Source organism: Colossoma macropomum, unplaced genomic scaffold (genome assembly GCF_904425465.1).
Source record: "Colossoma macropomum unplaced genomic scaffold, Colossoma_macropomum, whole genome shotgun sequence".
Classification (NCBI taxonomy): Eukaryota; Metazoa; Chordata; class Actinopteri; order Characiformes; family Serrasalmidae; genus Colossoma; species Colossoma macropomum.
Window position 1 is genome coordinate 31,925,072 of NW_023494791.1, and position 27,357 is coordinate 31,952,428.

The following is a 27,357-nucleotide window of genomic DNA, read 5'->3' on the forward strand; positions in this document are numbered from 1 at the left end:
CGACTAGCAAGCGGAAGAAAATGTGTCTTATAAATTATATTGTAGGGACAGCAAAATTAGCTATATGGAAGACGAGGAAGAATAAGGCCACAGGTGCTGGCTGTGTGAATCCTGAGCTGATGTTAAAGTGGCTAATGGCAGGGCGGATTAGAGTGGAATATGAGTATTATAGGCTGGTAGACCAGGTAGAGGTGTTCAGTGATGTGTGGGGACAGAGTGATGTACTGTGCTGTGTTGATGATGATTCTGACCTAGTCTTCAAGTTTTAACTGTGTTTTTAACATCATATATCTGGATGGATCTGTTGTGATAAAGGTGTAATTATATTGATGTAATAAAGTTTTGTTAAATCTCAATCTCTCTCTCTCTCTCTCCCTCTCCCTCTCTCTCGCTCTCTCTCTGTCTCTCCCTCTCCCTCTCTCTCCCTCTCTCTCTCTCTCTCTCTCTCCCTCCCTCCCTCTCTCCCTCCCTCTCTCCCTCCCTCCCTCCCTCCCTCCCTCTCTCTCTCCCTGTCTCTCTCTCTTTCTCCCCTCCCTCCCTCCCCTCCCTCCCTGTCTCTCTCTCTCTCCCCACCCTCCCTCCCTGGGTGGGTGATGTTGTTTTTGTTTGGTGATAATCTGATTGGGTCTGATTTTCTGGGTGAGCATGTGGTCAGGTTACTGTTCACGCAAATTCCTCTGTAATTGTTTGGGTCAAATTTGTCTCCAGATTTAAATATGGGGGTGATGAGCCCCTCATTCCAGACTGTGGGGAAATGGCCTACATTTAAAATAAGATTGAAAAGTTTTAGAATAGCCAATTTGAATTTAGGGTCTGTGTTTTTTAGCATTTCATTTAAAATGCCATCTGTACCACAGGCTTTTCTGGGTTGGAGGCCTCTGAGTTTTTCCTCTAATTCTTCTATTCTGATGGAGAAGTCCAGTGGATTTTGATAATCCTTAACTGTTTTATCAAGAATTTCTAATTTTCCACATATTTTTTGTTGCTCTATATTTACCGATGGTGTTCTAATAATATAATTAATTTCTGTCTCTCTCTCTCTCCTCCCTCTCTCTCTCTCTCTCTCTCTCTCTCTCTCTCTCTCTCTCTCTCTCTCTCTCTCTCTCTCTCTCCATCTCTCTCCCCCTTCCTCTCCCTCTCTCTCTCTCCCTCCCTCCCTCCCTCCTTATCTCTGTCTCTATCTCTCTCTCCCCCTCTCCCTCCCTCTCTCTGTCTCTCTCTCTCTCTCTCTCTCTCTCTCTCTCTCTCTCTCTCTCTCTCTCTCTCTCTCTCTCCCGCCCCCGCCCCCGTCCTCCCTGTCTCTCTCTCTCCCTCCCCCCCACCCTCCCTCTCTCTCTGTCCCCCTCCCTCTGTCCCCCTCCCTCCCTCTCTCTATCCCTCTCTCTCTCTAGCTCTGATTTTTACAGGCATTGTTGTAGAGTTGAACCGGAAGGCAGGTAAGCATATGCTTTACTAAATGTGGGTGAGATTATAAATAGCTGGCAGATGCTGAACATGCTGTATGAATGTGACCCCTGTATGTGAGTCCCAGTGGTTTTCATTCTTGGTCTTAGGGGCTGCGTTGTTTGTCTTTTTATAATCTAACACAATTCAGCTCATCAGTTAATTATCAAGCCCTTTATAGTTTAACACACTCGTTAAGCTATGAAGGAATACAGTCAGTAGGATAAACCGACTGCTAAAACATTTGAGAGTAAAAAAAATAAATGAGAAGTGGGCTCCTGAGTGGCTTAACCTTTGACCTTACCATTAGGAGATCTCAAGTTTGACCCTGCCAACAGAATTGGCAGTCAGTGTTCTCAAGTTTGAAAAGATGAGGTGGCACTTCATATGTGTCAGAGGAAGCACATACTAGCCTTCACTCTCGTGTGACAAGAGGAGACCCAGCTAACAGATGGAGTTGGACACAACTAAATTGGGGAGAAAAGTGGGTAAAAAGTAAATAAATAAGAAGAAGAAATAAATGAGATTAGAAAAAATCACAAAAAATACGAGTCACCTGATTAAAAGTATGAAAACTGATACTATACCACATTTGTGACCGCAAGTGTCAGTGAGAGTAAGTGTATAATATTGTGTGTTATGCTGTGTGTGTGTGTGTGTGTGTGTGTGTGTTTTTCACTCTGTGTATGTTGAGCTATGTGGCGGTGAGTGTGCAATTGTATTTGTGTATGTTGGGTTAGACATTAACTCACCTGTGTTGTTTTTCTTAACAGAAGTTTCAAGTGCAATTTTCTTTGTCTCTGGATTTCTTCTCTTCATTCCTGGTGGTATGTTAAATTGTCTTTTGACACTTCATAAAACTTTTTGGTACCCCTGGAGTTAAAAGTGAATATTTGTACCCTTAAAGTTTTACTGCTTATATCTTAAGGGGATACTTCAGCATTTTTCGACCGAATCTCTATCTGCCATTGATTATGGACATCAATTTTGATAGCTTTCTCTTCACCTAGTAAAGAAACAAAAAAGGAAGTTGACTCAAAATGCGCAAACAACACTGGGCAGGTGCTGATCCGACTGCCCACCAGTGTGTTTTGACCATACAGTACTATTTCAAGAATATTTTCACTGTGGTAATTGACAGATGCAGCAAGTACACATTAGGTTGAAAAATACTCCTTGTGTTTTTAATAAGAATGTTCTTTTTTTTTTTCTCTCTCTCTCTTTCAGTTTACCATGTGATCTATATAAGCTGTGCTGTCAGGGGACGGAGAGGATTCAAGTTCTTTTATTTGCCTTATTTTGAGAAGTAATGTGTCTCTTCATTTTTAATCAGGGAGAATGGCTGTTTGACCTTTTTTTTGTTTTAGGTTGAGAAATGCAGAAATGATATGATGAAGTAAGGAAAGCTTTATTTGTACAATCTCAATTTTAAGGTAGTTTTGTAGCCTGTATGGTTCGGGAAATGTTGTGAAAGCAAGTTCTTTTGAACTTTATCAATGATGCCTGTAAACGTCCATGAATTTCAGGATAGAATTGTGTATCCTTTCAGCTTTACTTTGCACGCAATGGATCGTAAGTCTGCAGGACAGTGTTGAGGATTTATTCATTTCAGTTCATTCATTTTCCTGTCAGCCATGCAACTGAGGAGAGTTCTACTCAGCTTTTTTTTTTTTATTAATTTTAAGCAGATTTTTTCACCTTATTCACCAATATAATGAAATTTACTTACTTAATTGACTCTCAATTGAATTGAATGCATTTTTGTGTATGGTGTAGTTCAGAAGGGAAGAATAGAGAAAAAAGTCATCTCAGAAAAATACTATAACATGAAAAGATGGGGAAGAAATCTCAGTTTTGAGGTCACACAACTGTGTAAATTTGAAGTTAGCAGCCTGTTGTGCATGTGCACACGTGGTAAAAATTGTGACCGCGTCATTATTCTTGATGCCGAATCATAGATGAAGTGTCAACCAAAATAACTTGTCCCTGCACTGTTTTCTTTAACTAATACCACTACTAACACATTCAACCACTGTAAAACTCAGTGTACTTCCAGCAAGTCAATATAGAAGAAATATTTTTGTGTTTTGTACTTCTTTTAATCAGTGACACTACAATAAAACTGTTTTTATATTTTGCTTTTAAATTTGCTGTCATTGTCTTATGATGTTATGATTTTATGTTGATTTTATGACCATGCCATAAATTGGTTAATGTCCTTATTCTGTTGCTGAGTCATGTGACTTTTAGCTTACCATTCACTACCCAGTCCATATATGGATACTAAGCTGCAAAAAGTCTGTTTTGAATGGTTTCTGAAATGTCATGACAACCCACTCATTTACATAATCAACCTATTCAACCTATAGCAGTCTAGCTCCACCCATTCACGCTGAAGTTCTTTAGAGTGGCTCAGCTCTGAGTGCTTTTTGAATGAGGCACAATGCAGGGCAGCCAATCAGACCTGAGATCATTTATCTTAGATCATTCAAGAGAGCTTGGAAAAGGGTCATGTAGAAAATGGATATAATTCATTTCTAGTGCTGGTTTATCCAGTCACCCAGCAGGGTCATGTTGATTGACCACCAAACCAACATCTAAAACACAACTAGTAAAATGCTGGCTCTGGTATTTATCAGCACATCAGCTTACATTGCTGTTGGCCAGTATTCCATCTTCCAAAACACAATCAGCCTAGCTTCCATTGCTGCTGGACAGCATCCAAAACACATTTAACGTTGATCTGTGCTAGTTTTTCTAGCAGGGTTGACGAACTAAAACAATTATGAAATGTACATTTGATACCCTGTAACAGAAAAGGATGTTGCAAGCATGAGATGTAAAATGAATCCACACATCGATGCATAAAATGTTTGCAGTGTTTTAATGATTAAATATGAAAGTTATGGTTGTGATAGTGGGCAGAAACAACCAAGAAGGCTGTTTTCTGTGCTGTAGATAGTTTTTTAAAAATGTTTTAGGTTTTTATCTAAAACGTACATAGGTTATTGTAAAGAATACTTTACAAACAATACTGTGTAAAGTATCTTTTGCCTTTACATACAAAAGCCTATTTGTAATATCAGTAAAACCCAAATGGCACTCCAATTGTGGAATCACTTCATTACAAGGCTACGATGCCCACTACAGAATGACAACACAAACGTCTATGGAAGGTTATGTGAGCTAAGAAGCCTGTGCTAAACTACATGCCTTAATCATCACACTCCGTAGACCATGTTGAATTTAAGTGATCTCAAATAGACTTGCTTGTAAAGCTTTTTCATTTCAAATGCCAATAAAAAAAGTCTAAGCTAGAATTGGAAAATGTGTATGAGCTGTTATCAATTTTGAACTGAAGTTTTCTTTAAAAGTGTTTTACTATATTTGTATTTATTGTAATGTTATATATTGTATTTTACAAGCAAAAACATACTGTCCAGATAAAGTTTTAACCTTGCCTAAGACTGTATAGTATCTGTGGTATAAATCAGATGCCATCAGGCCCATTTGAGAACTCCTTTCCACATTTTATTAGTTTTATGACCAGTCAAATGACTTTGTTGTGGATTATCTGCAACCACTACATTTTACACATGGGAAGCTGTGCTAGCTCTTGATTCAACTCCCTCAGCTATTTCTCAGGCTAAAGAGCTTAATCAGATAGAACAGTGAAAGAGAAACTCTAAACTCGCACTCAAATAACTGTAGGACTGCAAATACTGACATAAAAGAATTTAACATATAGCTCCATAAAATGCATAATGTACCTGTAATAAGGTTATAAGCTTCTAAAAATTCTAAAACGTTTCAAAATAACATTTCTTGCACTGAAAAGCTGATTGCCTGGCACAGACCACTTTCACTTTGTTCTGCTTTCTTCTAAGCTTTAAAATGAGATATTTTTAATTGCAGCTACTGTTACAGGATTGGATCAGATTCATTCTTCTCTCCCCTCCGATATTGCATTTAGCATTTTCTGTTATTGGATCGGTGCCACCTCTTCAAGCTTATGTGGTTTCTAACACTGTGCAACAGGTGACGGACAAAATTCTAGCTTCAAGATGGCTGTCATCCATTTTAGTTATGCTGGTGTACGGTTGTCCATTTTTACAGATAATATTGTGTCATTTGGTGTCAGAAACCAAACTATTCCTTTAGAAACACATAAAAGGACATGTAAACAACTTAGACTAGATTTTTATTTTTCAATGTTATAATTTACATTTGCATTTAACAATGTTATATGCTTGTTTTTTGCTTGTTTCTGTCAAAGTCTTCAAATTCATATGTACATGCAGAAAAGCATATACATATAAACACACATCCTTTAAAACAGGCTCATTTAAATACATGTACATATACCCCCAGGTACAACCTTAGAAAAAAAATCCTCTTTAATCTTGTGTGAAAAGGTGTGGTAGAGGGCAGGGAAACCTGAGCACACATGAACACATACCCAGCTTATTCTGGTAAATCTCCCTAAACTCATTGGTTACAGTTTTTTGGATCTACTATGATGGTCAAAAACCAAAAGAAACCTAAAACTGTGATAGGCATCTCCAGTCCTGAGTGGCCACAGCATTGCCCCTTGCAATACTGACTGGCTGCAACATGCAAATAAACCAAACACAGTGTTTTTTTTGCTGAACGCATCCTGACAAATCACAGTTCCAGAAAAAGTTGTGGATGTTTGAATGTTTGTATAAATCAAGGTGTTTGTGGTATCCAATAAATGTAAATAATGCAGGTCAGTATTTAACCATTATTGCTTCACCAGTGTGTTTTTATATACTGCAGTGCATATCAATATTTCATATTACAATGGCTGTATATGGCAGTGTAATTGCTATAGTAGTCACTATAGTAGTATTTTACCCTCATTCACTCAAGCAGCGCTGCAGCCCTCCAGGAGCAGAGCCTGATACCTATTACATATCGGCACGGTTTGATTTCATTACAAATGCCTAGGATTACCCGCACATAAAATTCATTCAGTAATAATCATTCAATCCCAAACACAAGCACTACTGTACAAAACCAGTAAATTATAATGTTCAGTTCTGTGTAAAGTCTTAGACCACCTGTGAAAATGAGCATATCATCGCTATCAGAAACAAAACCTTGTATCTTAAAATAATAAAGAAAAAACATTCCTAACTTCTAATGGAAGCTGATGTATCAAGATTTTTTTGAGGTCATTTTGGACCATTTCTACTGATCCAATCATCATTAAATTGTAACACAATGCAAAAGGTAACTAGAGTTCTCAAAATTTTCTCAAAAAAAGACAAAATGGAGACAAGTCTCTAAGTAAGTCTCTAAGTAAGTAATTATATAATACATTGTGATTCGATGTTAACCATTTCCTGACGCTCCTTGAGGAACCTCAGTATTTACAGTTACCATTCAACACCTTGTTTTTCTAACCAATCCTTCATTAAATTAACCAAGATAACAATAACTTAAAAGACATTGTTAGGTTTTACTATATTTGTATTTAATGTATTTTAAAAGAAAAAACATACTGCCCAGATAAATTTTTGAAAATTTTCACAGCTGCCCAAGACTCTTCCACAGTACAGTATCTGTGGTATGAATCAGATGCAAATAGGCCCAGTTGAGAACTCCATTCCACATTTTGTTAGTTTTATGACCAGTCAAATGACTCTTTTTTTTCCCACTGGAAGCCACACTAGCATCTACAAGTTTTTCCCACCTCTACCACACTTGATTCAACTCACTCAGCCATTTCTCAGGCTTTTTATGAGCTTAATCAGATAGAACTCGCACTCAAATAACTGTAGGACTATAAATTCTAACATTAAAGAACATATCTCCGTAAAACCGCATAATGTACCTATAATAAGGTTATAAGCTTCTAAAAAGGTTTCATAATACCATTTCTAGCACTGAAAAGCTAACTGATTGTCTGGTACAGACCATTCTAAATCTTAGGAGCTTTCACTTTGCTCTGCTTTATGTACTCACTCCCCCAATAATGAACCATGTAACATCACTTCAGCCTTTGTTAAGATTGTGACTGGTATTTGCACATTTACTCCTTTAAATAAGGAGTGTTGTATTATTAATGGTCCTGTTAGTTTTTTTACTTTTTTGGGTCGTCAAACGTGGTTTTGTTCTATTATCTGCAATCATTAGTTTGTTTATCCATCACAGCTTGTTGTATTAATTTCCTAAAGGGCCCATATCTTGCTTTTTTGTGTGGGTGTATAAGGGTTTATGTACCAAAAACAGCCATAATTAATTATTTCATGACCATTTCCAACCTCTCTCCATAATTAAATTTTCGTTACTATGTTTTTAAGACAGGTGATAGTCACCTCTGGTCAAATTACATTCCCTCTATAGGGAACAAAGAAATATTTTTTTGAAAGTTTTAATAATAATTCCTATATATTTGCTAAATTTAACATACTGGGGGAAAAAATGATACAAAATGTGCAAGAACTATTGCACAGGCCATATTTTATGTTTTTTCCTAACGCATTTATCTAATAAACAGAAATTATGCATTTCTCTGTAAAGGATGTGTACATATTTTCACTTCAAAAAAATCAACAATATCATGTAATTTCACCAGGGGCACCCAAACCTTTGCATATGATTATACATAATTGAGCTCTGTTAAAATTGGCTGCCCTGTATTGTATTTGTTTTAGAAAAGCAGTCCAGGCTGAAACACTCCATATAACTTCAATGTGAGTGGGTGGGGTTAAAATGCTATAGGCTGATTAGGGAGATATGTAAATGGATTTTCATGACATTATAATAAAACAAAACTCAAAACAGGCTGTTTTGCCACTTTGTTTCCATGTATAGACTGTGGACTGAGGAGCGAAAAAAGTATGTTTTCAAGTTGTATTAATATTAACAAAGTAATTTAAATATTCATGTTTTGGGACCCTTTAATTACACCTGGAAAAACAGCTTCCCAATTAGCTAAAGCCAGAGTGAATCCATCAAGCAAAACAAAACCAAAGCTGGCAAGATTCAGGAGGTTTTTTCTTTCCCACGCTACTATGTAATGTTAAACCGTTATGAGTGACCGTTTTGCTGCAATAACAAACTGCACCGTAAGTGGTAGGGTTACCCACCGTCAATGTACAAGTCACTTCACTTTGAAAGAAATGTGTGTCATGGCTAAAGAACTCAGGCAGCTAAGCAGTGGGTGGATGGGCTGTCATGTACTGATAATTAATGCTAATGTGAAGTGCAAAGATAAGGATCAGTTTCTGAGGTAATTTTACACATTTCTGAAAAACGTTCTGATAATATGAGGTATTTTTTCCGCTCAGGCCATACAAAACTAAATATTTCAGCTTAATTTGTTTCCCAAAAAAGAAAAAAAAAGTAATCAAGAACACAATAATGGCTCTCAGCCAGTTTCAGTATCATGTTAACAGATGAAATGCTTCTATTTATATGAATAAAAAAAATCTCCCAAATAAATCAGCTACTCTGAACCATGTTTTCCGTTGTCAGTAGCAGCTTGTTGTGGCTGCTAACTTTCTGTTAAAAACAAAAACAAACAAAAAACAAAAACAGACAAAAAATGTCAAGTATTCAACTCTGCATGGCCTTAAAGCGATAGTTCTGAAAAAAAAAAAAAAATCAAAATGTGCTCTATTCCCCCTTGCCCTGAATGTACTTGATTAGCCAAGATATTTGATGTCACTTTTGCTTTGCACTGAAGCTACATTTAGCACTTTGATTAGCCTCGTAGCTCCAGTGCCAAACTAAAGAAGTAAATTTCAGACACCAACCATGTCTTGGCTGAACGACTACATTTGGGGTAATGAGGGAAAGTATTTAATTTTTTCACAGAACAATTCCTTTAAACCTGTGCTTCTTACATTCATTTTAAAATGTACACTCTATAAGCAGGACTGAGCATTAAAAGAGCTCAGCTCAGGATAGAACACCTTTAAATTCTCCTCCAGGCTGGTGGTGGTGGTGGTAATGGAGGGGCATGGTTGGGAAGGGAATCATTCATGCTGATGGGTAGCATTAGGGCTCTGAGGAATTCTTCTACTGTCTCTTTCCTGCTGTGGAGGACAGGTCCATAGCCTGCATAATCACACTAGCGCGCGAAGGCATGCTGCTACTTAAATCTATCGCTGGTGCCGGCTTGAAGGGGAAAGAGGAGAGGAAAGGACGCCACGGTGGCTCATCATATGCGATGAGCGGAGACTCCTCTCTGCAGCTTGTCACCCAAAAGTTCGTCTTTCCAGATGTGATAAAAGACTCAGTTCTGTCTGGCAGGCTGGAGGGAATCCTCAACACGGACAAAGATGACCTTACAGAGGAGGAGGAGCTTGTGGACAAATCCTGAACATGGACAATCTGCAGAAAGCAGGAGAAAGTGAAGTAATATGTAAATTTCCTGAAATGGCCCCTTTCTTAAGCATCATTCAGTATATTACAAAATAAACGGAGATGCTTAACCCCTGAAATGGCCAGGAGATGCTGGCAGGTCCAGGCTTCTATTCCTCACTCCTATAATTTTCAGGCAGTTTGCACTGTTTTATGATAAATAATAAACTTCAGGGTGCAGTAAACCTGGGAATTTGAAGGGTTAAAAACTCTAACACATGTTAAAATCATTTCACCAGAGGTATTATATTTATAGACTTTTTAACTGAGCCTCTCATACTTCTTTGTAACACCAAAAAATAAACTACAATGTAAGGAGGACTTTATGTCTTGGCTATAGATTTTTGAATATGCCAAATGTTTTAGCACAAAACACAGAAAATATATTATTAGTCATAACTCAACATGACAAACATACAAAACAAATGCTAAATATAAGGAGTTCATGCAATTTATGAAGCATATTATTGTCAAAATGTCAATTTTGTCCATGTCTGGTTTTTGAAACGCATTAAAGATGTCCATTGAAACTGCAAAGTAGAAATGTTAAATATTTTTTTAAATATTGTTGTTCATTAGTCATTCATATAATTTGTTTTTAGACAAATATGTCTATCCCACATTTGTGTGTTCTCACATCATCACTGACTAAATGGCCAAAAATAACAGTAAATATATGTTGTCTTGGTGTGTGTTTTTCTGGAACCACAGACATACTTTTTTTATAGAAATATTAATTGTATACAGTTAGCAGAATTGAAATTTGAATCAGTATCATCATTGGGTTTTATACCACAGTACATAATTAAAGTCAACATGAAGTCATAGCGCATTCTCCTGTCATACTAATTCTCCTCTCTACAAGTTCTCTGGCTAAACTACTACGTTCATTGGTCTCTACAGATCGCTGAAGTCAAGTTGTCATTCTGTATATGGCACCGTGCTCTTTCGCCCATTTAAGCAATTCCGGGTCTAAAAGGAATTTCATTATGAGAACAGAGTTTTCGAAAATTGCCTCTGTCGGATCCTGTGGTAATTAAAAATGTTCCAAAGCTGATACGCTTTGTCCTATGAACATTCTTCTTTCTAATATCACTGGATCCTCTGAATTCCGAGGTCATTAAAGAGTCTAAACATGAATATTGCTACATGTAAGATAATGCTACTGCGCACTGAGTTAACGTCATTATACCTCCTTAAAAAACATGCTTTGCCAGTGTCGTAGCCCAACAAGCTTACCTGCACTACACTGCTCAACATGACTAGACTGAAGGGGTTTTCATCTCTTTTAACAGGCTGACAAACCGCAAAGCGATACAACAGTAGCTTGTGCTTTAACAATTGGGGGTCCAACAGAGCATGCACATATTGTTCGAATTTTCCCGTTCCACCCTAAATGATGCAGCAGTTACATTTTGGCACCCGAGAAGTTATAATAGGCTATGTTCATACTACAAACCTCATTGCTCAAATTTTTTTGTTCAGATCTGATCTCACTAACATAATGGTTCACCTCCGTGTAGGTAAGTCACTCCAATCTGTCACTGGCTGCGTTTGTTTTCAACTTGGCCTGAGTTTGGCTGACTTGATGGTCAACATGAACTGCCAATGACTTCAGGGGTAGGGTATAAAAAGACTGCCATCACGTCTGACACATTTACCTTCCTCTAGCATGAGCCCACAACAGTGGCTGATCTTGTGGCGCTTACCTTTTTTGGTGCAGACGAAATGGAAGCACTATAGTTTACATCAGACTTTTGGCACACCATCAAAATCCAAGTATTGTATTGTGAGAACATCTAGAGCAGAGGTCACTAATAGGCGGACCGCGGTCCGAGTCTGGACCCAGATGCTGTCCTATGTGGACCTGGACCTATAACCGATAAACTATGGAGAATTATTTAATTTCGACAGGGTGGACCTATTTTAATCGGCGTACCTTTTCTAACCTTTACGGTACCGCTTTAGCGGCCCAGGAAACTCACAGACCAATCGCATGCATTGTAAATATCACACGTGATGCCACTCAGCCAATCAGATCTGTGCATTACGATGAGCACTGAGACTCGAGTGAGTGACGCACACACAGGGGAAGGACGAGGAGAGAAATAGCAGTCAGGGAAGAAAGTGACCCAGAGGGAAGTTATTTCACATGGCGTGCTCTAAAAAGAGAAAACTGACGATATATATTGTTGAAATATGACTGAATTGTACTTTATTTGATTTGACATTCAGTTGTTGACTACATCATGATGTTGATAGAACTACTAGGCTACTTCAGTATACAGTATATGGCACTGAATCATAATGCAAGTTAGACATTATGATGTTCCGGACCTTTGCTTAAGGAAATTTTCTGTAACTGTAATTTTAATTAAAGACCCCTGATCTAGAGTGATGGGTTAAGGCGTATGGGGGAAAAAGTCACATACCTGCTAGAATTAAACTTCAGGCATTTTATGCAACTGAGCACAGATATTTTAGTATTAAGCATACACACCTCCATGCAGTCTTCTTCACTGTGTGTGCTTTCATCACCACTTTCTGCTGAAATTAAGAGCACAGAATTCAGTTTGAAATGTTTATTTATAGTAAATTAATTTATCCATTTGTAACAGTGCGTCATACAAAGTAAAAAAACACATAAGCCAGCCAATTTGAGATTACTGAACAACTCAACACAGTTCGAGGTGAGAGTGTGATGATTTAGGCATGCAGTTAGCACTATGCTCACTGGTGGGGTATAAACTCCATTACATGTTAGCTATATTAGCCTCATTCCTCCAGTGCAAAACTAAAGAAGCAAACATGTGTTGACTGATCAACTACATTTGGAGTAAGGGGAGAAAATATAAATCTGATTTTTAGCATGACTATCATTTTAACCACCCTGGACTTATGTCGGATAATCTTTGAATAGAAGACATGAAGTGAGAGTGTATAAATGGAACATACCATTACATGCGGAGATAGGGGAGACCTGTAGGGGAAAAGAGAACTGAGTGGAGCTGACCGCAGACTCCTCGTTCTCTGTAGTGATCTCAACAACAGCACACACGTCTGGGGGATCACTGCCCACCAGCTTGTTAGGTGTACTAGAATTACAGGGTTGATCAGGTTCTGCTGTGGAGAAGCAAGTATACCACATAAACACGATCATTACAATTACTACATTTTAGCTGACGACTAATTGCCATAGAAATAACTGGTATTTTGTCTTTTTTGTATTCATTCATTCAAATACAACCCTAAAGTGGCCAAACTGGTTGATTAGTTATCTTGCTTCCTAGCTGTAGGTACTAGTAGCTCCCAGCTAAATACAGATGCAGCTCAAGCTCAAATAAACAAATATTACTTACCAATGCCCCCTAGAAGAGTTATACCACTACAATGACAACCACAAAAAATGAGTTTCAATTTTTGCACATAAGGCAGTGAGAAATTAGCTTTGTAAATTTGTTTTGAATATGATGGATTTCTCACTTACGCCCATGACAAGTGTAAAAAACCCTGGAGTCAGCTTTGACCTCTCATTTGATGCACACATTAGGTATATCATTAGTATCATTCTTTCATTATGTAATAATGCCAAGAAGCAATATTTACTTTCCTTAAAAGATGGTGAAAAGCCGATACATGCCTTTATAACATCAGAACTGGACTACTATAATGCTGTAATGCCTTTCTAGCTGGAAATCCTTAAACAAGCCCCAACTGATCCAGAATGCAGCAGCTTGAGTGCTCACTAGAACCAGAAAATTTGATCATATTACTCGTTTCTGGCTGGGTGCACTGATTATACAATACTTCTCCTGCCATATTAAGCGCTAAATGGTCTGTCCACACAGCACTGTAGTGATCTTATTGATTCCTCTAAATCATCACATACAACACTTTGTATGCTTGTGTAATCATATATGTTTAGTCACAACAAACAAAATGGGCATGTTTTCATCAGTTGGACTGAGGCACATGCATGCAAATTAAAGAAAGCATAAAACTCCTTTGGTGGAGGAATGTCTGTTTATTTGAAGTCTGTTAATAACATCGTTAGAGGGCAGCAGTAATTATAAAATTCTTCTCCTGCCATATAAAGCTCTAAATGGTCTGGGCACACAGCACTGTAGTGAACATTGATTCCTATAACCCAGGGGTGTCCAGTCTTATTCGCAAAGGGCCGGTGTGGCTGCAGGATTTCATTGCAACAAAGCAGGAGCACACATGATCAGTTGTTTAAAGACTGAGACTGACTAAATAAACGAGTGGAATCAGGTGTGCTCTTTTTTCTTTGGGGTGAAAACCTGCACCCACACTGGCCCTTTGCAGATAAAATTGGACACCCCTGCTATAACCCATCACATTCACTTTGTTCACATGTTTGTAAATAACACCTTTAGAGGGTAGCAATGAGTAATGTTTGTTTATTTGAGATTTATTAATACCTTTAGAGGGCAGTGTTGAGAATAGTTATTAATTTGAGGTTTGTTAACACCTTTACAGGGCAGTGGTGAGTAAAGTTTTTCTATATCAGATCTGTTAACACCTTTGGCAGGTGGTAATGTTTGTTTATTGGATGTTTACTAATTACAACTTTAAATAGCAGCAGTGAGTAAGATTTATTTGAAGTTTGTTAACACCTTAAGAGGGCAGCAGTGAGTAATGTTTGTACTTTGGAACAAAAGCAAAAAAAGGCTGACCTTTTAACAGTGTGACTGTGATATAACCCAAAAACCTCACCTGCCAATAAAACTGTGCTGTCTGGTAGCGTGTCTTCCTTCAACTGCACTGGATCAGACTCTGGCTCAGCGTTCTTACTTTTCCGTCTCTGATGATAGTCATTTAAAATGAAAAGCAAAAAAGTAAGTGCACAGAACCTTTCAATCATCTGTAATCCATTATGTTAGAGTAGAGTTAGGTTTCCTTACTCTCATTTTTGGCTCCCGTTCCATCTTTTTCTTCACTGAGAGATCAGCAGCATTATTAAAAAAAAAAAAAACATTAAAAATGGTCATGGTAAATTAATTTAAGATAAAAGCAAGATGCCAATCAGCTCCTTGTTACTACACAGTTTATGCAGTTACTATCAGGGATGCACTGATACCAACACTGGTATCAGTTATCGGGCCAATACTGTATTCATTTACTCATGCTCGTACCCATAAAAATTCATACCACCTGATAGCATGTGACAAGCAGAGTGAACACCGCCACGCTAATAAACAAACACCTCAAGCAAGCAGTGAAAGATGTTCTGCTCACACAGAGAAGTGTTACTGACTCTGTGACAGTCAGATACAAAGCCACTGGTCACACTCCACCTTGGCAAATTCCCACCAGACCTACACTGTGATTTTAGACTGTTTTAAAAATTCACAATCACTTCCCCAATATGAGTGGAGACACGTAGGCCAGCTAAACAGAGGTGGAAAAGTTGTCATTTTCTACCAAAGTCCCTCTATGCCAACCTTACTCTGTTTGACTGTACAGAATATTCATTCACTCATCATCTTAAACTGTTTGATCCAGATAGGGTCGCAGATGCAATAGGGAAAGCCCAAATGACCGTGTCCCCCAGAACTTCCTCCAGCTCATTCTGGGAGATGCTGAGCCACTCCCAGGATGACTTGGAGATGTAATCTCTCCAGCGGGTCCTCTGACAACCACAGGGTCTCATACCAGTCGGCTGTGCCCGGTAAACCAACAACGGGAGGTGGACAGGGGGCATCCTAATCAGATGCCCGTACCAACCGTATCAACTGGCTCCTCTCAACAGGGAGGAGTAGCGGTTCTGCTTTGAGCTCCTCCCAGATGACTAAGCTCCTCACCCTATCAAGTAGAGTATAGCCTGCCACCCTGCAAAGAAAATTTCCACTGCTTGTATCTGCAATCTCATTCTTTCAGTCATTACCCAAAGCTCATGACCACAGGTGAAGGTGGGGATGTAGACTGACTGGTAAACAGAGAGCTTTGCCTTATGGCTCAGCTCCCCCTTCCCAACTACAGTCCAGTACAGCGACAATCTCATGATCCCTCTTCCCATCACTCATGAACAAGAACCCAAGATACTTTAAACTGTTCCAGGTCCTCTCCCCTTAACTGGAGGGGGCATGCCATCCTTTTCTGGGCAAGGAACTTGGGGGTTCTGATCCACATGCCAACTACTCCAGTGCATGCTGGAGGCATCCATGCGATGGAGCCGAAAGGACAAAATCATCTGCAAAAAGCAGAGACATCACCTTCCGGCCTCCACACATAATGCCCTCCTGACCTTGGCTATGCCTTGACACCCTGTCCTTGAATATCATGAACAGGAATGGAGACAAGGCACACCTTTGGTGGAGTCCAACACCCACATTGAACAAGCTTGACCACACAGGGCTGTGGAAAAAGTATTTGCCCCTTCCCAATTTCTTCTGTTTTTTGCGTATGTCCCAACCGAACGTATCGGACCATCAAACTACTTTAAATATTAGATAAAAATAACCCAACTAAACATAAAATTCTGTTTTTAAATTATTTAATTTATTGAAGGAAAATGCTCTTTAGCCCTACCTGGCCCTATTTGAAAAAGTAGCTGCCCTCTTAGCTGCTAAATCAACCAGTAAAACAAATTCAATTGACTATTGGGTTCAATTTAACTAGCCACAACCAAGCATGATTACTGCCAGACCTGTTTAATTTAAACATCACTTCAACAGAACCTGTCTGGCAATGTGAAGCAGGCTAGAAGGTCTCAAGAAGTATCACTAGATGCCACGTTCTAAAGCAGGGGTGTAATCTCACAAATTGGATCATTCATGGACCGTTTTTTCGGATAAGAATAAAAAAACAAGTAAGACAAATTTAACTTTGCCTTCCGTTTATTAAAACATAAAGAACATTAAGAAAACCTAAAGCATGGAACTTTTGCCCACAGTCTTAAATGAAAACAAGAAGTTTAATCTTAAAATAAAATCATCAAAATAAAATAATCAATACTCATTTGAAGTGCAGTATGAGGCCTGATGATACCCTTTTTCCAATAGTGAATGAAAAAAATATCAAACATCATCAAACATCTTTAAAAACGTGACATCATTATGAACATTGTGAAAAAAGGTACAAAAAGAAATAAAGCAGTCCTGAGCTTATAACTTCAGATTCTTTTTCAACAAGATGAGTGTGTCTACATTGTCTGGTGAGGGAACGGACCTCTTAGCCGTCACTATGTCCCCTTCCATGGAGAACACCCTCACACTATAGCCAAATCAAAGTTTTTTCAGTTGAATTGAAATTGGCCATTCAATACGAAAATTCGACTATTCGTTCATTTTTTTTCCCGCATATGGATTATCCAAAAGAGTGCCTCTTGTGTGAGACTGGGCTGCTGTTATTGTCATTTCAGCCTATGCACAATTTCTATTAATTATAACACGGATAAAAAATGCTGTTGTAATATTACTTTATATATATATACACACACACGCACACACGCGCACACACACACGCACCAATCAGGCATAACATTATGACCACCTCCTTGTTTCTACGCTCATTGTCCATTTTATCAGCTCCACTTACTATATAGGTGCACTTTGTAGTTCTACAATTACAAACTGTAGTCCATCTGTTTCTCTGCGTACTTTGTTAGCCCCCTTTTACCCTGTTCTTCAGTGGTCAAGACCTCCATGGACCCTCACAGAGCAGGTACTATTTGGGTGGTGGATCATTCTCAGCACTGCAGTAACACTGACGTGGTGGTGGTGTGTTAGTGTGTGTTGTGCTGGTATGAGTGGATCAGACACAGCAGCGCTGCTGGAGTTTTTAAACACTGTGTCTACTCACTGTCCACTCTATTAGACACTCCTACCTTGTCAGTCCACCTTGTAGATGTAAATCAGAGACAATAGCTCATCTGCTGCTGCACAGTTTGTGTTGGTCATCCTCTAGTCCTTCATCAGTGGTCACAGGACACTGCTCACAGGACACTGCTCACAGGACGCTGTTGGCTGGATATTTTTGGTTGGTGGACTATTCTCAGTCCAGCAGTGACACTGAGGTGTTTTAAAACTCCAGCAGCGCTGCTGTGTCTGATCCACTCAGACCAGCGCAACAATTTCTATATTTTTTAATGGTTTTGTTGTTTTATTCATTTTGTTTTTCGGGAATTTGTAGCTTATATTTTTTCCATCATTTATTTTGTGTTTAGGATTTTTTATTATTTTTTTTAATCCATGGCCCGTTACACCACTACTCTAAAGAGATTCAAATATTCAAAAACAGCTGCAAAACAAAGTCACTGAAATCTGCCAGTCTGGAAAGGGTTACAAAGCCATTGCTAAGGCTTTAGGACTCCAGCAAACCACAGTAAAAGCCATTATTCACAAATGGAGAAAACCCGGAACAGTGTTCCAAGCCCTCCCAGGAGTGGCTGGCCTACCAATATTTCACATTTCAAGGGCAAATCAACAACTTATCCACGAGGTCACGAAAGAACCCAGAAAAACATTTTTTTTCTATTTGTATATATGCCTGTAGATAGGATTTTTTATATTTATTCTTCCTGTTATATTGTTTACACCCTTATTACTATTACTGTCCTGTGTTGTGTGACTGCTACTGGCAGCTAAATTTCTCTATATCTATCTATCCATCTATCCATCTATCCATCCATCCATCCATCCATCCATCCAAAGAACCGCAGGCCTCACCTGCCACAGTTAAGATTAATGTACATTATTCCACAATAAGAAAGACACTGGGCAAAAATGGCAGCCACGGGAGATTGGCAAGGCGCAAACCACTGCTGACCAAAAAGAACATAAAGGCTCATTTTGCATTTGCCAAAAAACATATAGATGACCGGCAAAACTTTTGAGATAATATTCTATGAACTGATGAATCAAAGGTGAAACACTGTGGAAGACATGGTTCCTGTTACATCGGACATGAGGCTAACTCTTCCACCATAAGAGTATCACACCAACAGTTAAACATGGTGGAGGTAGTGTGGTGGTTTGGGGCTGCTATGCTTCTGAAGGACCTGAATTACTTGTCATACATGATGGAACTATGAATTCTGCTCTCCATCAGAAAATCCTGAGGGAGAACATACACCTGTCAGTTCGTGAATGAAAGCTCAAGTGCAGTTGGGTTATGCAGCAGGACAATGATCCAAAGCACACAAGTCCACCTCTGAATGGCTCAAAAAAAACAAAATGAAGGTGTTGGAGATGCAGAAGTCAAATCCTGACTTGAATACCAACGGAATGCAGTGGCAAGACCTTAAACAGGCAGTTTATGCTTGAAAACTCTCCAATGTAGCCAAATTAAAACAATTCTGCAAAGAAGAGTGGGCCAGAGTTCCTCCACAGCACTATAAAAGACTGTGCAAGTGCAAGTTATCACAAACGTTTGATGGCAGTTGTTACTGCCCAGGGTGGCACAACCAGTTATTAGGTTTACGGGGGCAATTACTTTTTCACATGGGTGATACAGATTTTTAATAAATCTTTATCTTAAATAAATGGAATGATCATTTAAAAGCTGCATTATGAGTTTACTTGTGTTGCCTTTATCTTATATTAATATTAGCTGGGTGATCTGAAACATTTAAATGTGACAAATAAGCAAAAATAGAAGAAACTGGATAAGGGGCACCAGTCTTCCCTGCCATCTGATCCAACTCACCACTAGATAGTGATCGATTGACAGCTTAGCACCTCTCTTCATGCGAACTTCCAGAACATATTGTCCCAAGTCAACATCCTTGTGTTCGAACTTGGTGTTCATTATGTACTATCCATGACTAGCACAGAAGTCTAATAACAATTTAGGGATTAGATCGGGCAGGCCATTCTTCCCATTAACCCCCTCCAGGTTTCCCAGTTACTAGCAACATGAGCATTAAAATCTCCTAGCACAGCTATGGAGTCTGCAGGTGGGGAGCTTTCCAGTACTTCACCCACTCACTCCAAGTAGGCCGAATACTCCAAACTGGTGTGTGCTTACGCACCAAACAAAACAGTCAGTTCGCATTGAGACAATCCTCTCGTCCACCAGCACAAACTCCAACTGCACGGCATACTTCCAAGTAGGAGTGGGACTAACCTCTATCAAGAAGTTTGGTTCCAGAGTTCCAACTAGTTAACTAGTTCCAGGTTAACTGTTCAGGTACATTGCACTCATTTACAATAACAACTAATTAATTCTAAGTAGGTTACTCAGTATGGTATCGGACTCGTTATCCACGAGTAGTGTACTTGGTCTGAAAAAAGTAGTATCAATGCATCCCTAGTTGCTATACACCGGTTGTTGTTGTTTACAGACGCTCTATATTTGGTCTAAATCTGTCTTTATGGTGCTCCATACAGTTGTTTAGTGTTCTAGGATTACTGATGATTCTCCTCAAATACTCAGAAAAGTAAACTGTGACTTAATTATATCATGATAACAACACATTGTCCTATTATCCGGCCCCCTACTATCTGATAACTGTGATTTAGAAATAAGTAGTCATATTCCCATAACTGACATTTAATTCACTAGAACGAAAAGACTCACTGTTACTCTCCATGTTTTATTTATTACATAAAGCACAGCAGAAGTAGTTGTAAGGTTTACTGTACCTTTTTTAGCAGCTTTTTCAGCAGGAGAAAGCATGCGGTACACTCTGAAGGCATTGCTTCCTCTTTTCATGCTCTTATCTTTTACTTCCTCTATGTCTGGCAAAGAGTTCATGGCACAGCGAAAGTTTGCCTTCCATGTCTTGGGGTCAGGTTTGTCTACTCCAGGATGATATTTTCCTGCAGGAAGAACAACAATTCAGGGTGAGGAAATATTTGCCAGATGAATTTGGAATTTCAAAATTTCTGTGTAATTCACTGGAAAAACAAATTCAGAGTGGTCTGACGTGAAATGGTTCATTATAAAGAAAACCTATTGACTCAGATTTCTTCATAGTGATGGTGATAGGAACCTGGGGTTGCAATGTCTACAATTCAAACATAGCCATTTTACTGACTGTCCAAAAAGATCAATAAGCCTACATGTGTCTTCTATGTTTTTATATGTAATGTTGATGATGACAAAATAGTGGAAAATCTGAAAAAATAAGTTTTGTTTGGGGATTTTTGTCTACCAAGCAGTATTTTGTCTTTCAAAAACATATTTTAGGTCAAAACCTTCTTAAAAATATTGTAAACAATGTATCAGATATGACACGCATGGAACACATTCGAATCCATTTTATATAATAACTCTCTACATGGTACATTTTAGTTTTTTTTTTTCAAATTTTCTCCCCAATTTTGTGATATCCAATTCCACCCACTAGTTAGGACTCCCCGAATCACACAATACGAGGCTGTTATCTTAACATTTTTACATTTTCAAGTAGCTGTTGCATATTATTCGCAAGTGCAACAACCAACTTTTTGGGAGGTCACCCTCATACCTCATCGGACTCGTGAGACACCTGGAAAGGACTCCAACCAGCTGACAAAGCAACATTAGTAACACTATGGCAGAACCGTGTGCTGTTGCTTTGCTCCAAGTGCCACATGTTCAGCTACATTTCTTTCTCTGTCACTGGTGAGACCAGCATTACTAGCTTCGTTTATAAGAAGTGTAAGTTAGTTTCTTGCTTGACGGAAATGATCATACAGTTAGAGCTGGGCATCTGAAAATTACAAAAGAGCAGGGCTACTCAGCAGGGCTCAGACTCACTGTTAGAAGCTCTGGGTGCCCTCATAGCGGGGCAAATGGGTGGAGCCTCATCAGCATAGCAAAGCTAAAGCTACCCAACCTGAGCGCCACTCCTCTCCCATTCATGTGTCCAACTGGTTTGCCCCACTCAGTGAGACACCCTCTGAGACACCTGTTGAAAGACTTCTGGTTATAGGTGATTCTATTTTACAGCACATTAAAATATGGCCTCTTCTTTAGGGGTACCAGTAGCAGCGGTATACTGGGAGCCAGGGCACTGGATATTAGAGGGAACCTGAATGTCCTTTGGTCTAAAACTAGGACTGTTTAAGGTGCTTACACCTAAGGCTGTCATGGTAAATGAATTTATGATCATGATTTTGACACTCTGCGCCTCACAGAAACATGGATTAGACCTGCTAAATGCTTTACTACCCCCACAAGCTACAATTATGTACATAACCCTTGTTTAAGGGGTTAACCCACTCTTTATTGCAAACACACTCTTGCCTTAATTTTGATCTTTGATGTAAACATAAATCATTTGGCCATTCTACCCCAGAGCACAGCTGTCTCAGATCATTACCTAATCTCATAGGAAGTTCACTTAAGTCGTAATGTATGTTACCTCCATGCTATCGTGTTAAGCGGACTATAACATCCTCCACAGCGAGTAGCTTTATCAGAAACCTCCCAGATCTATCAGCTGCTATTAGCTGATTAGTCTGTCTGAACCTACCGAATTAGATATTATGACCGAGTACTTAGAGGATATTTTTTGCTCTCCTCTAGATAATGTGGTTCTGTTAAAAAGTAACATAATGAGGCACAAAAGCTTGCCGCATGGTACAATGATCATACTCACACTTTAAAAAAGACTGTCAGACAATGAGAGCAAAATTGCACTTGACTAAACTAGAAGTATTCCAGTTCACCTGGAGGGATAGCCTTACAGACTATAGAAGGGCACTTACTGCAGCACGCTCAACCTATATCTCCTCTCTGATCGAAAATAAGAAGAATAATTCTAGATTATTCTTTCAGCACGATTAAGAACCAAACAGCTACAGAACCCCAGATTTCATCAGCCTACAGTAGCAATGATTTTATGAATTTCTTCAATAATAAAATTGAAACAATCAGGCAAAAAAGTCAAAAGAGTTAACCTCTGCAAACCTAATCGAGATTTTGAGTATATTGTAACAACTGCAGAGAGGCTGGAATTGTTCACCTTCCAGCCTCTCCTTACAACCTTACTTCAACAAATTGAGCTAGTTAAAATTATTTAGTCAAAACTTTCTACTTGCATATTAGATCCAATTCCTACGAGTTTACTCAAAGGAATTTAGTCAGAAATAACAAAGACTCTTCTGACAATAATAAACTCCTCTCTTAGCCTTGGCTATATACCAAAACCTCCTAAACTAGCATTAATTAAACCTCTATTAAGAAACCTAATATTAATCCCTGCAAGCTGTCAAATTATAGACCTTTCTCAATCTTCCTTTTATATCAAAGATTTTGGAAAAAGCTGTGGCACAACAACTAAGTTCCTATTTGCATAGGAATCGCATACATCAAAAATTTTACTCTGGATTTAGGTCTCATCATAGCACAAAGACAGAACTAGCGAAAACTGTAAACGATCTCTTATTATTCTCTGACCAAGGAAATGTATCTTTGTTGGTTCTGCTTGATCTTACTGCGGCATTCAATACAATAAACCACTCTATCTTACTATCTAACTTACTATTCACAAGCTGAACGCTATCAGTTTGTGAATATAAATGGTAAATCATTTGTTCTTACAAAGGTAAAGTATGGTGTTACACAAGGCTCTGTTTTATGACCTCTACTATTCACATTCTATATGCTACCACTGGATACCATTATCAGTAAACATGTCATCAATTTCCACTGCTACACAGATGACACACAATTGCATATATTGGCCACACCAGATCACAAACTTCAACTTAATAAGATTGAGGACTGTGTAAAAGACTGGATGTCAACTAACTTCCTCTTACTCAGACAAAACAAAGTCTTCTTCTTGGTCTAAAAGCTGCTAGAAACAAACAAACTTAATAGTTTCCCCCTTGTATCAGGTACATCTGTAAAAACCTTGCTGTCATGATCCATCCTGTTCTGTCCTTCGATGCACACATAACCAATAATACTGGAATAACTTTCCTCCATCTTCTCAATATTGCCAATTTAAGAAATCCACTGTCTCTACAGGATGCAGAAAAGCTAGTTCATGCATTTATTACTTCAAGCCTGGATTAATGTAATGCCCTGCTGTCTGAATATTCCAGCAAAAGCCTTAATAAGCTTCAGTTAGTCCTGAAGGCTGCAGCCAGAGTCCTCACAAGAACTAGAAAGTTTGACCATATCAGCCCACAGCCACAAGGTGCTGGCTTACTATCAGTACCTAGAATTAATAAAGTTACATCAGGGGTAGAGCCCACCAGCTTTGGAATAATCTTCCAGTCAGTGTTCAGGACTCAGACACAGCTTCAGTTTTTAAGTTTAGGCTAAACCCTACTTGTTGAGTCAAACTTCTGGTATTCTCACTGGTAGGTTTCTCTCTCACATCAAACCATTCTAAATGACATAACATTTTAAGGATTTGATTACACAGACGTTTTTAAAAAACCATTGGAATTCACCTTTAAAAGCAAATTCTCCCACAGACAAAAGGCACAAAAAGGTGGCGATACCTGTGTGAACTGCCCAGTTCATAAAAAGCGGAGCATCTTTATCCAGATCCCAGCCATGTCTGGCTGCATGCATCCACGGAATCTGGAATATCTTTTCCTCCTGTTTAATGAAGTGAAAGTTTAAGTAAACTCAGTATCTTGTATTAAATCAGTTTTAGATTTGTTGATAAACTGTTGATATGATGATTTGTTGTAGACTGTTGATAAAATAAAAATGTTAATGAAGAACAGGAACAGTAACGATATTATTTGTCATTTTATGACCCTGAATTAGAGCTGCATTATATGTATATGTCTCCTTATTCTTTTCCCATCAAATGAAAACTCCAGCTGTCCTTTGTTATGTTGACCACAATTATTGGTTTCTTTGATCACATGAATTCCTTCCCAGAGAAACTGACTAGGATCATCTAATGCTGTATAAGATGCTCAAAGCACACAATGAAAGTGGTTGTGATTTGTTAAAGGGTTAAGTTGCATATTGCAGTTTCTTGAGATATCAGTTTTGCAAAAGCCAATGTGTGAATAATGACTGACAATTTAATGTGCGTCCCTACGATAAATACAATGAACTTTAGTTATTTAAGAAATACTTGCCTTATTAACCCATTGTAGGCCCTGAATTTTTGCACTGTTGATCTGCTCCTCCAGCCATGGCCTCATCCGCTGCCTGTCCACTGGCATCTTCACCCTGTTTACAAATACAAGATAATACAGTTTTTAGCCTCACTCCAAACGTAGTCAGTCAGTCAAGATATGTCTTAAGTTTGTTTGTTTAGTTTTGTACTGTATAAGCTATAAGGCTGATGTAGCTAACAAGTAACGAAATCTTTTTTTGGTGACCTCTATTAAAAGGGCCCATATCATGTAAATTCCAATTTTCTTCACTTAAAAAATAAAATAAAATAAAATAAAATAGATGTACCGTATAAATGTTTTTAAAGTTTCAAAACATATTCACTCCTCCTCGGTTCACACAGTTCGTATACAGAAACTTTCAGAAAGTTTCAAAAACCAAGCCAGTTTTAAATTCATTTTTTGATGTCACAGAAACTATGCCCATTAAACCTACACAAGTTTACCACTAATGCTGAAGTTATAAGAAGTGTGGAGTTTGTCTATGTTTGATTTTTCTATGAATCCTCAATATGCTATCATCTACATAACATTATTAAGCTACCATCAAAACACACTGAGGTGATGCAGCAATCCAAATCTGAGAGCATCAACTCAATGTAACTTGCTTTCTGCACGTCCTGTATTCTGTGGTGAAACTTCTAAAATATTACAAGTACATAATTTAGCTACAAGACACAGTTTAAAGGGAGATGTGTAAACACAGAGACGTGCTACTTCAACCTGTGAACACTACAGGGCGTTGATATAAGAACATAAGATACGACAATAGTTCAGTTAGTTCTGTGCTGATGTGTGTATGTACAGCTCTGTTTGTGTGGGTTTCGCTGTGTTGTGTTTAGAATGTGGTTGCAGTAGTTTAACGTTACCTAAACGAGTTCGGCTGTGTTGATCCGACGACGTGGTGCACTACTACAGCCCGTCAGAGAAGCAAACAGAAGCTGCTGCCATCGTTACTTTCGGTCTGAACCTGATTAAAGCGATAAAAGTCGCGTGTGTCTGTAAGGTACATGAGTATTTTCCAGTAAAGGGCTGAATGATAAAACGGAAATAGGTGGTGTACGAGCTGTACTGATTCTCTGCAGTGTTTCTATTGGTCCATTTGCGTTTCGAAACCTCCGCTGTGTTCACGCACATCCGCATTTTCTTACTGCTGCGCAGATTTCCCTCTGTGGCGGCGTTCATACATCCAATTACAGGCTGCGTTCGGAAGGACATTTGTGTGTCTGTAAAAGACTGATTTTTCGTTGATTTCAGTAAGAATGACATGTTGATCGAGAGCAGAGACCAGCGCACGGCACTACGCGAAAAAAACGCTCCGTTATCCGTCAAAAAAGTTCACCAGAGCTATATTTTTGATGGGGTATACTCTGATGCATCTAAGCCAATAAGACATAGTGTGGGGTGTGGCTTCAGTCAGTCACGTCTATAAACCACTGTAGCAGAGAACTTGTAGAGACCGGCTCTGACTGTAGTCGTGTCGTCATTTTGTAGTCGGCGCCATGCTTTTATGCCCATATTAGGAACTCCGGGTCTAAGCTTGATTTCTCACTGACCAGAATGAATCGGGTTTTGGAAAAATCGCATTTGTTGCACCCTGTGGTAGATAAAAATGTTCAGAACCCGATATGTTTTGTCCTGTGTACATTTTTCTCTCGAACATCACTGGATCCTCTGAATTACGAGGTCATTAAAGAGTCGAAAGATGGACATTGCTACATGTAAGCTAATGTTACGGCGTACTGAATTCACGTCAGACTGGCAACCTCCTTAAGCAGGCTTTGGCAGTATGATGGTGTATTTCCATGTACAGACTGAGGGCAAGACGAAAAGAAGTCAGAACAGAAGAAGCAGGTTTCCCTGCAGTTCTCTGTTCTTCATCTGATACTCACTGAAGCACTATAGATCTGTCTGTTCTGTACATGGCTTGATTTGAAAAGCTCTACAAACTTACCTGCACTCAGGCTAATTCAGTACAGACTCAGCTTAATATTAGATTACTGTGTACCCCCTGATTTAGACTATTAAAATATCCTAATTATTATTTTAATGCTGGTGATATTTTCTGAGGACATTTTCTCAGGACATTTGCCACCTTCTTGTTCGACTTTTCCTGTTTCACCTTTAATGGCGCCATTTAAGGGTGGAACGGAAAACTTCAAACAAGCAGCTCGTGAAAAAGCTAAATTCAGCTAAATGGAGAGTTGAAATGCATGATATATGCAGGTTTCTCTGTTTCTGCTTGACAGCTGAGTAACTTAATTTTGCTGTTTTACAGAACCAATAGGTCAGTATTGTTAAGTCCCATTTGCTAATGTTTGTGATGGCTAATCACAACCGCTGCACCATTTAAGGTGGAACAGGAACATTCAAGCAAGAAGCTGGCAAAACGAAAGCTAAATTCAGCCTCAGTTTTAACACTGGTAGTGTTTTTTGATAATGAGTTTTGGCCTATCAAAATATATTACCAGAT

At 38.7% G+C, this 27,357-nt stretch overlaps 2 protein-coding genes across 8 annotated transcripts in view; one reads left to right on the forward strand and one right to left on the reverse strand.

Annotated features, from left to right (window-relative positions):
• The window catches only part of tmem134 (transmembrane protein 134), a 31,932-nt gene extending 28,346 nt beyond the window's left edge, over window positions 1–3,586 (forward strand). Inside the window, exons 6-8 of the mRNA XM_036574868.1 lie at window positions 1,392–1,436; window positions 2,217–2,270; window positions 2,671–3,586. Coding sequence (XP_036430761.1) covers window positions 1,392–1,436; window positions 2,217–2,270; window positions 2,671–2,753 — 182 coding nt within the window. The 3' untranslated portion in view covers window positions 2,754–3,586. The remainder of the gene's footprint in view (window positions 1–1,391; window positions 1,437–2,216; window positions 2,271–2,670) is intronic.
• Window positions 3,587–9,254: 5,668 nt separating this feature from the next.
• Window positions 9,255–25,993, reverse strand: irf2a (interferon regulatory factor 2a). 7 transcript variants are annotated; one of them, XM_036574872.1, is made up of 9 exons: window positions 25,754–25,993; window positions 24,846–24,939; window positions 24,249–24,348; window positions 20,448–20,624; window positions 14,766–14,800; window positions 14,578–14,665; window positions 12,796–12,960; window positions 12,341–12,387; window positions 9,255–9,810 (listed from the first exon to the last, which is right to left on the reverse strand). In XM_036574872.1, exons 2-9 carry the CDS (start codon window positions 24,930–24,932, stop codon window positions 9,496–9,498), a joined length of 1,014 nt encoding a protein of 337 aa, XP_036430765.1. In that variant the 5' UTR covers window positions 24,933–24,939; window positions 25,754–25,993; the 3' UTR covers window positions 9,255–9,495. The 7 variants fall into 7 exon arrangements, with proteins under 7 accessions (XP_036430765.1, XP_036430764.1, XP_036430762.1 ...); XM_036574871.1 differs by having other exon boundaries at window positions 12,341–12,384; window positions 12,796–12,963; XM_036574869.1 differs by having other exon boundaries at window positions 12,796–12,963.
• Between the last annotated feature and the right edge of the window lie 1,364 nt (window positions 25,994–27,357).